We start from the raw sequence: 11014 nt of genomic DNA, 5'->3' as shown, positions 1-11014 counted from the left end.
ACATGTCACCTTCAGCAGCTGAACCATTTATTTATGTCCATGTGTCTACCTGTAACTCCAGCTCCAGGGGATATGACACCCTATGCTGGCCTCCATAAACATGACACTCATTTGCGTGTGCACATGTGAACACACACACACACCTTTGAAAACTGAACAATCCTTTTCAGGTCTGACTCTAAACAGAGGTCTTACCTTGGATAGGTAGAAGGGTTTAGCCCAGGGCACTCTAAGCTAAATATACTAAGTGATCACTCTACAAAGAGCCAATAGCTCAGAGAGCCTGCCTGGAGATGCTGGCCTGTAATCCCAGCTCTCAGCAGGCTGAGGCAGGAGCATTGTCATGAGGGAATGCCAGCCTGTACCACCTAAGCAGAGCAGATCTAAAGAAGAGAGAGGAAGGTAAGGAAAGAGTCAGTAGCTCAGAAGGAGGTGGCGGCAGTGTTTATTCCCTGTGTAACACTCAGGGATAGCACTTAGGAAAATTACTAAAATAAAATCCAAACTATAAAAATTCAGAGGTGACTGTCATCTTCACTGTCTCAGAAACTGACTCATTAAAGGGCCTGAGTTCTGGTAAGCAGCGTCGACCTGTGGATGCCGTGTGGGCAGCATGGCTGCCTGCTGGTGTCAGACCATGAAGTACGGCTGTGAACTGTTACCCCGTGGACAGTGATGGCAGCCAAGGACCTGCCGGGGCCATGTAGCTTTTGTCTTTGGAGATCCTTAACTCAGATAAGCTCAACATCCGGAAATGTCCTTCGTTTTGTTCTTCCTCTGGTATCTCGTGTCCTTGGGATCAAAGCCTCTTTCCCTGGCACCAAACAGTGCCCACTGTGGGGTTCTGGCCATGTAATCCCTTGAGCTGAACGTCTTGGAGCCTCCACTTTCTTCGTACTGCAGAACGAGCTCTTGGAAGCGGCTGTAATTGATCCATGTCCACCATTCTCCATCGATCTTAAACTGCAAAGAAAAGTTGTCAGGTCAGATGTAAAACTGTGTATAAAGAATAAAGTTCTAGTCCCATCTGGACCACACCAGCTGCACTGGCTAGTTTTATGGCAACTTGGCACAACCTAGAATCATTTTGGAAGAGGAAATCTCAACTGAGAAAATGCCACCACCAGACCAGCCTGTGGTACATTTACTTAATTGATGACTGGTGCAGGAGGGCCCAGCTCCCGTGAATGGGGCCATCTCTGGGCTGGTGGTCTGGATGGTGTAAGAGAGCAGGCGGAGCAAGCCAGTAAGCAGCACCCCTCCATGGCCCCTGCTTCAGCTCCTGTTTTCAGATTCCTGACTTGAGATCCTGCCCTGACTTCCTTCAGTAATGGACTGACTACAAGCATAAACTGAAATAAATCCTTCCCTCCCCAAGTTTTTTTTGGTTGTGGTATTTCATCATAGCAATAGAGGCCCCGAGTAAAACACACAGCACTGGGTTGGGACTGGAGAAATGGCTCAGCAGTCAAGAGCATGCATTGCTCTCCCAGAAGGCCAGAGTTCCTTCCCATCGCCCATACAGGGCAGCTCACAATGGCCTATATGCCTAGAACTCCAAATAGCCAAATGCCTAGAACTCTAGCTCCAGGATATTCAAGGCCCAACATGGTCAAGGCCACCATGCAGCATACATAAATATAAATAAGTGTTTTTTTTAAGGATCAAAACAAACGTCAAAAAGCCCCTAGTGAAAGGGTCAAGAATGTGGATCTGTTGGTAGAGGCCTCTCCAAACATGGGTTCTGCTCCCAGCATTGCACAAACTGGACATGGTGGTAAACACCAGTAATCCCAGCATTTGTGAACTAGAATCAGGATGATCAGAAGTTCAAGGTCAACCTGGACTACAGAGCAAGTTCAAGGCCAGGCTGAGCTACATGTGATTCTTGCACAAAAAAGAAAAAAAAAATGTTTTAAATTGCTAATAAGCCTGGTTTTCCTATCATGTTAAACTTTCACATGTTTTTGGTATGTTTGTGGCCCTGAAGACTGCTCCAAACCACGCATGGCAGGCACATCTGTTAACAAAGAACACTTCCTGAACTAGGCAGAGTGGCCCAGGCCTGGAGACTCAGACCCTGGGAGACTGAGGCAGAAAGATCCGAGGCCAGAGCAGGTTCTATTTAGGAATACATACATTCATGTCATATATGTATAGGCATGTAACAATTAATGAAAAAAGAGGCCATGAATTTGAAAGACTGCAAGGAGGGGTTTATGTGTGTGTGTGTGTGGGGGGGTGTTAATTACAATTTCAAAAAAAATAAAAGAACAAAAAAATTAAAGCCCTTAAAAAAGAAAGAAAGAAAATGTGTATCAGTGCGAGGGAGTTGGAGGCAACCTGAGCTACATTTCTGGAAAAGGGAAGGAGGCTACTCCCTAAAACTGGCAGCTGAGTTTTCCTGGAGTGAAGTGACTGCAGACACCTGCAGACACATCTGGTCAAGCTGCCTCCACCTCTTCCTGCTGTGGTTGCTTTCTATCTCGTGTGTGTTCTCCTGGCTTTGTTGGCAGCATGGATGTGTGGAGGTCTTTCTATTGCTAAACTTTGCTTGAATAAAGCCTCAATCAATGGCTTCTAATTCTGAGCTGCTAAATGACTCAAGCTAGCCTTTGCATCCTAACGTGCATACAATATCTCATTAGCAGAAAGCCTCGTTAAGAATTTCAATTCAATAATGGGGAATAATCCAATTTGTACTCTCTTAAGTAAATTGCTTCTCAAAAGTCACTGTGGAATAATGGCCGGGATGAAGAGAACAGAGAAGCCACCAAGGAGAAGGTAGTGGGGGAACTCACTTTGTGGCGAGGGCATTGCATTCAAAGCCTCTTGCTGGCATTCATTTATGCAAAGCTAATGTTGATGGGTGACTTGTAAATAGACTAGTGTTTCTGTCCCAGCACTAGGAAGACTGAGGCAGGAGGGAGTTCAAGGGCAGCCTGGGCTACAGAGTGAGAGCCTGTCTCAAAATAAAAGCAGGGCTCAGATGCAGCTAAATGGTTAAGACCACTCACAGCTCATGCAGAGGATACAAGTTCAGGTCCCAGGGCCCATATTGGATGGCTCACAACCACCTATGATTCTAGTTCTGGGGGATCTAACACCCTCTTCTGATCTCTGAGGGTCCTTGCTTTCATGCTATCAGGTACATGCACACACACACACACCCAAAAATTTTCAAAAATATCTTTGAAAAAAGTAACCACAAAAGTCTAATTCTATGAACCAATTGAAACAACAGTTTCCAGTTACAGTTAAGAAAAGGTATTAAAAATGAAAAACAGAGTTTCCTGGAGTCAGGATAATACTTGCTGAATTTAAATGGCTTGTGGTTTATGTCACCTAAGAGCTTTCTACTAGACAGGGCCAAATGTATATAAAAGCGTAATTAGTCTGTGGATGAAGTATGAGGCCTCCCTGTCTGAGGTCCATTCTTTGGGACGCTGCCCCAGGGCTTCCTGCATCATACAGGCAGAGACCTAACCCCCTATCCTCATGCCCTTCCAAGACACACTGTACACAGGGTTCTTCAGGCCTGCGGCAGGCAGGTAGCTCTTTCTAGCCAGGCACGACGGTGCACACGTGTAATCCCAGCACTCAGGAGGTAGAGGCAGGAAGAGTTCGAGTTCAAAGTCAACCTCCGCTAAATACTGAATTCCAATTTGAGGCTTGCCTGGCCTACGTGAGACCCTGTCTCCAAAAACAGGAGGGAGGGGTGCAGCTGGAGAGATGGCTCAGTCCTTTACGGCATTTGCTCCTCTTGCAGAAGGCCCAAGTTTGGTTCCCAGCACCTACGTGGAGGAGCTCACAAGCCTTTCTTTGTAACTGCAGCTTCACGGGACCCGATGCCTCTGGGTCTCCACTGGCACCTGCACTCACACTCACACACTCACACATATGTATGCATAATTAAGAATAAATCTTTTTTTTTTTTTAAAGCAAACAAAAAAATAAGAAGTAAAGAATTCCTTGTCAAGCCAAGCGTGGTGGCGCACGCCTTTAATCCCAGCACTTGGGAGGCACAGGCAGGAGGATTTCTGAGTTCAAGGCCAGCCTGGTCTACAGAGTGAGTTCCAGGACAGCCAGGGCTACGCAGAAAAACCCTGTCTCGAAAAACTAAAGAAAAAAAAAAAAAAAAAAAGAATTCCTTGTCATAGATAGTTTCAGAAAGACAAAAGGATCTGCTGAGATTAGACAGCAGTTCTCAACCTGTGAGTCACTGGGATCACAAAGTAGACATCCAGCACACCAGATACTTACATTACAATTCATTACAATAGCAAAACTACAGTTATGAAGTAGCAATGAGAATAAGTTCATGGCTGGGGGTCACCACACCAGGAGGAACTGGATTAAAGATCACAGCAGTAAGAATGTTGAGAACCACTGGATTAGAACCATAAACCTAATTTTTAGTCCAGCCTACATTAAAAAAAAAAATCAGAGTTGAGCCACCACACACACACACACACACACACACACTCACAAAACACAATAACCCATATGCAAGGCACCTTATCTGCAATCCCAGAGGCAAACTGCAAACTTGGGCACTGGGAGCTATGCTAACAGTCTGTACCCTAGTCCAGAATGGAAGAAACCACTTGCACACACGGGGCCATGTGAAGCTAAAGTGTCCAATGACAATTCTGATTCCTGGTCTGAGGACAAAACTGGAGGGCTAAGCTTCTGCAGGCGACATGGATGCACATTAGGCTCAGGTCACTGTGACAAGGCACCTCAGTCTTGGGCTGCTCAGGAACAGAAATGAAGGCCAAAGCCAGGTTCCTGCAAGTCTGGTCTTCCTGGCTGGCAAAGAATGTCGACTCCGTGGCTTAACACGGGCTCTCTTCCCTGTGCACGGGCTATTCAGTGTCTCCTGTGAGGATGCGAATCCAAACAGATCAGGCCTGTTCTCAGGACTTCAACCAATCCTTAGAAGCCCCAACTTTAATATAGTCACGCTTGCAGATTAGATACCTAACACAAATTAATTTGGGGTATGGAGAAAGCAAGATTCCATCCAGAATATGGGTAACTCTGAAATTAATGCCTCAAGGATCAAACTGAACTTCTCAAGACAAGCTGAGATAAAGGTAGCTCAGAAAAGTCAAACTGTTTTATGCAAAAGTCAGAAGCTAAAAGGGCAGCGCTTAGCACGTCTGACACAAACTGCACCGGAAGACAGCTGTGTCAACAGGGAAACGAAGCCTCAGATCTAAGATGCCAGGGTAAGTGTCCTGAGACATGAGGTCATCTGACTTCAGGGACTCCTCATACCCCACAGGAAGGAAAGAGGTAAATCTATGCAGAATTATGAACACACTCAAAAGGTCACGTATGGTCTTATGACAGACACACTGTGCTGAGGTTCGGCCCTGACTAAATAGCCAGGCGGCTCTAGACAGGACCAGCCACAGAGGCCAGAGTACCTGCCACAAGGAAAATACTCAAACAACCTCATCTGGCTATTTTCTCACCTTTCACACAGAGAAAATCCCATAAACCAAATGACTGACAGCACAAGTCAATTATTATAAACGATCCAAAGAAATCTACACATGATGACATATTAGCTACAGGCTCAGCTCACAACCCAAACCTGATACCTAGGTTATTTTAATGAATTTTGTTATGTTTTGAAAATCTTTATTACATGTATTCATTTGGGAGGAGAGGGTACGCACGAATGGAGGTCACAGAATAGCTTGCAGAGGTCAATTCTCTCCCAACGCCCTCTGGGTCCCCAGAGTCAGCTGGCCCAGCCTGGTGGCAAGTGCCTTTACATCTGAGCCATCTCTCTGGCCCCAGATTATTTTGTGTTTGATGTCTCTAAACTTGCTGGCTTAAGGTGACTCATCCAGTTGTGGGCCCAGATGGAGATATGTCACCCTCTCTGGCCTCCAAGGGTACTGCACTCATATGCGTGCACACTGGCATATGCAAACATGATTAAAAATAAAAGCAATTCTTTAAACAAGAATCTCTAAACAAAATCTTTAAAAACTCAAACAATGGAATAGTGCTCTCTGTGTTGTTCTGGGCTTTCTTAACACTCATGTTAGGAAAGACAGTGGACAAGCGGACATCCCCTGTGATCAAGTGCGGGGCACAAAGAAGAAAGAGAAGAAAGGTGAGAGAGAAGTGGGGGGCACAGCACACATCTCACCTTCTTGTGTCCGATCAGGAGGCAGTTGGAGTGCTCGTGTTCACACGCAACTTCATAGTCGGGAAGCAGATCGACCAGCTCACGGACAAACCGCACCACTTCCTCATGCCAAGGGACATTGGCCATGGTGAGGCTGCTGGCTGCACTCTCCCCACAGTAGGTCACACCCTGAGGGAAGGACAGCATCAAAGACTGTTAGTTACGGACCTGTCTCTGGGGGGGACAGCTTGTGGTGGTCACATTTCATTATCGACTTGACGGGATTTGACATCACGTAGGAGACAAACCACTGGGCACATCGGTGAGAATGTCTCCAGAAAGGGTTAAGTGAGGTGAGACGCACACTGAATGTGGGCTAGGGTCCTGGACCAAATAAAACAGGCGCACCAGCATCCATCTCACGCTCCTGCCGCCCGCCATGCCTGCCCACAGACATTGCTTTTGTAGGCATTTTCTCACAGCTGGGAGGGGAGTAACTGATACAGATCCCACTGGAATTCTATAACGAGAGAGCGAGTTTTTCTGACACAGTGTGTCTATGTGGCGCTTATCTGCTGAGCCATCTCTCTAGCCCCACTGAGTGTGAATTTATAAAGTATTACATATTATATACACTGAGCAGGTCGTATTTAGGAATATATGTGTATTATATTCATACAACAACACTTAATGAAAAAAAAGGCCATGAATTGAAAGTGGGCAAGGAAGGGTATATGTGAGAGCCTGTGGGGACAAAATGGAAGGGAAAATAATATATTTATATTCATTATATAAAAAATAAAAGAATTAAAAATAAATAGAATATCACACCAAGGAGAAGCATTTGCGGACTGACGTGCAAGCCTTAATTATTTTATCAATATGGAAATTCCTACTTCTTTAAAACAACTGTAGTACCATACATTGGCTTCTAATTCTTCCTCCTTATCTGTGAACCCAGACATACCTCCCCAGCCCCCAATCTCCTCGGCCCTCTACTGGGCAAGTGCAGTGGGAAACGATTCTTTCTCAAATAAGGTGTCTCTTCGGACCTCTCCAGAGCAACCCTGTTGTTTTGGTTCTGAGATGTTTCATACATCCCAGGCTGGCCCTAAAGTCAGCCTGTATCCTGTATCCTGCCGAGCTTGAGCTCCTGGTGCCGATTCCACCTCCTGAGAGCTGGGATTACAGCCACGGCCACCATGACCAGCTCAGCACTGGACTGCCTCGGCAGCTAGCTACCATCTTCTAGACACAGGCAGCAATCGAAACAGAAAGGCAAGCCTGCTGCTTACAAGTCCCCTCCTTGATACAGACACACAGACATACATGCCACAAACACATACATAGATTTCAGACAGACGAATGCTACACACACACACACACACACACACACACACACTCGAGAGACAATATGCACTACAGAGAAACACTACACATACACCCCACAGACATATAGATACTATACACACAGACACCACACATACAGACACTACAGAGACACTGCTCATGTATGTACACAGAGACACCGCATGCTGTGTAAGAGGCAGAATTGCATTATATTAAAAAGAAAAGCTGATTCTACAAACGAGCCTTAGGCGACCCGCCCCTACAGATGGCAGAGCTGGGACTTGGCCTGAGCTCTACAAACCCTCAGTGCAGATGACAGCCACCACAGATGGCTGTTCGCAGTACTACGGACACTGCACCCAGAAAGCCTTCTCTGAATATTAACCACCCACAGCCCCACTTCCTTAGAATAAGTGGTGAAATGGCCTCTGTTTGCTTGGGGATTTAAAGAATCCATTAGGCTGAGCTTCAGTGGATTTTAACACGCAAGTAACACAGTTCAAGACACCATTAGGAAAATCAAGTTGGAAAACTGTGCTAATTACTAACCCAAGTGTAAAAGAAGAAGTAAGAAGAAAGAAGGAAGAAGAAGGGAGAAGAAGAAGAAAAGGAGGAGGAGGAGGAGGCGGCGGCAGCGGTGGCTTACAGACAGGTCATCAGATTCCAAAGCTGCCTATGAGAGCTGAGTTACGCAACTGTGTGGAAAAGCTATCTCAAAGGAACTTCTTGTTAATATTTAAAAGTTCCCTGAAGCACAGAGGTCTCAGATAAGATCTTATATTCATAACTTTGATTGAGGGAGATAGTTTAATATTTTATTATTCAGCAATAACAAATCATGAGATGCTAAAGGGGACTGACTCACTGGGAAGATGGACTATATGCCGAAGTTCATTAAAACCTTCTGTTTGTCTTGTGTAGCCCAGGCTGGCCTCCATTTCACTATGGAGTGAAGGATGACATTAAACTGCCAACCCTCCAGCCTCTCTCTCATGCGTGTACCACCAATCCTGGCTTATGCAGTGCTGGGGATGGCCAGCGCTTCATGTGTGGTAGGCAAGTGCTGCACCGGAGAGCATCAGCCCAGTCCTGAACTGTCTACTCTCTGAGGACTATGAACTGTTAAACAGGAGTTAAGCACTGTTTCAGCTTGGCTGGGTTTATAACCATCTCCAAGACAGAGCCTGATGTGTCTGTGAAGGTCTTGCTGTAAAGGGTTAACGGAGGAGGAACCATCCCGTGGGCTGAAGACCCAAACTAAAAAGGAAAAAGGGAGGCACCAGGATGGCTCAGCAGGTCAGAGTGCTTTGTCACCACGCCTGATGACCCAAGTTTGATCCCCAAGTCACATATAGGAGAAAAGGACTCGCAACACTTTGCCTTACTGTTGGAGCACAGTCCAAGGATGCAGTCACGTGACGGGAATTCGGAGTGCTCATGAGAAAACAAGAAGAAAATAAGACCAGAGTCTTGTGTCCTCAGTTTCTTTAAAAACATGGAATTGTTCTTGGAACATGTTTCGTACCCAAGCCAGGAGCGGATAGGAGTGAGTTACACAAATTATTCGCTACAACTGGCTTCTGTGCTCTGTTCATGTCATATGCATGTGTAGAAAAACATGTTTTGGCCATGTGCTACTTGCACTTCTGATTCTCTACAGCTCGACTTCATAAGAGCTTTACTCAAGTGACCTCTCTTAACCCTCAGAGCGTAAGCTGCCTGACGCTCTCAAGCTGGCTACTGCACACAACTTTAACGGGCCCCATTTTTAGGCTCCGTTTTCCTTTTGAATGGGAACAGTTCCAGATGAATCACATGCTCACACATGTGCGCGCGCGCACACACACACACACACACACACACACACACACACACCTTTCATTCAAGCACTCTGAAGGCAGAGACAAGCTCTGTGAGTTTAGATCTAGCCTGGCCTACATAGCATACTCTAGACCAGACAGGGTTACACGGTAGGATCCTTTCTCAAAATAAATAAATAAAAATAAATTAAGGTTCAGTAAAAATGGAACAAAGGAGAAAGCCATCAGACTGCTACTATTTATGCTTCCACTTACTGATCCAATTGGATGTAAAGAGGCAGGCCCTGTCTCCCACTATCACGTCTTCCCCTTGATGACAGACTACAGAGTCTCCTCAAGCAGTATATGGATGCAGCAACATGAAAACTGATAAACACTAGAGACTCAAGTACTTGGCAACCCCCTGCCCCTGCCCCTGCCCCTGCCCCTGCCTCTGCCCCTGCCCGTGGGCAGAGAGGGGAGCTTTGCTGCATGTCCTCAACCACCGTTGAGCCCTGTCAACAGTTTCAGGGCCAACAGAGGGTGGCTTTAAACAAAGTCACTGACAACAAGCGGTTACCAGGCACTTCCTGGGCTCAGAAGAGAACACAAACACAGGATTCCTTACAAATGTGTTCCATGCTTCGAGTTTCAATGTGGCAGATGTTTGTAACGTGAAGTGCATTTTTACCAACAAGCAGGCAGATAATGAGAGCTGAGAGTCTCAGGCTCACAAATGAAGGCCCCATTCAAGCCTAATGAGGCTAAAATGCACGTTAATTTACAGGGAATATAAAAGAAAAAAAATTTTTACCAGACTGGCAATGAAAGGAAAGAGGAAATCAATATAATGAAGAGATAGCATCTACTGATTTATCTTCTATAACATGCCTAATGGAAGGCAATCTAAACATTTACTGGATCCAGGCAAAGATTATCCCATTGAATTCTCAAACAAACCTCTTGAACAATTATTAATTTAAGGCAGATGGGCAGTGTGCACCTACAAGCCCAGAGCTTGGCAGGCTGAGGCAGGAGAGAGAGAGATTCCAGACCTGCCTGGGCTGCCTAGCCAGACACCTGCCTCAGAGAATAAAAGCCACTGTCATTCTAATTTTAGGAAAGATAATTTGGTTTGAAAGACTGCATGTCGAATAGGTATCACTACATGTTTCAAACTATGAGCAAGATGGTGCAGCAAGTAAGGGCGCTTGCGGCCAAGTCTGACCACCTAGGTGGGATCCCTGGAACCCACCCAGCAGAGGATGAAACTGACTAATGCAGGTCGCTGGCTGACCTCTGTGTGTACCCATGGTCAGGATGGGGAACCTCATATACATACATATGAACATTTGGAAAAACAAAAGAAGAAGAAAAGCTTTAGATTTTAAACCAAACCTTTGATTCACGGCCTGAGCAGCCTCATAAATAAAATGAGAAGACAAAGGAGATAGGAAAGACAGAAAGGCAAATTCCTTGATCTGGTTCAGTCAGTAAAACAAGAGAAGATGCTAAAAAGAAGTGAATAGGAACCATGCTTGAAACACATCCCAAAACACTCACGTTTCTACTCTTTGCATGGTATTTATGCGTTTATTCAGTGTGTGTGCATACATGGAGGTCAGAGGTCAACTTGCTAGCATTGGCTCTCTCCGACCAGCCAGGGTTAGCGCAGGTTGTAAGACTTGGTGGCAAGCACCTTTACCTGTTGTCA

General features: G+C 45.7%; 1 protein-coding gene across 2 annotated transcripts in view; it reads right to left on the bottom strand.

The window, feature by feature from the left end:
- Positions 1–429: 429 nt before the first annotated feature.
- LOC110294411 (S-adenosyl-L-methionine-dependent tRNA 4-demethylwyosine synthase TYW1) overlaps positions 430–11014 on the bottom strand; it is an 85886-nt gene continuing 75301 nt past the window's right edge. For both annotated transcript variants that reach the window (XM_021162631.2, XM_021162632.2), the window contains exons 15-16: positions 6173–6340; positions 430–963 (exon numbers count right to left, since the gene is read on the bottom strand). In XM_021162631.2, coding sequence (XP_021018290.1) covers positions 742–963; positions 6173–6340 — 390 coding nt within the window. In that variant the 3' untranslated portion in view covers positions 430–741. The remainder of the gene's footprint in view (positions 964–6172; positions 6341–11014) is intronic.

Source organism: Mus caroli, unplaced genomic scaffold (assembly GCF_978045245.1).
Source record: "Mus caroli unplaced genomic scaffold, Mus_caroli_1 scaffold_4, whole genome shotgun sequence".
Taxonomy (NCBI): Eukaryota; Metazoa; Chordata; class Mammalia; order Rodentia; family Muridae; genus Mus; species Mus caroli.
This window is presented reverse-complemented; position numbering and strand designations above follow the sequence as displayed.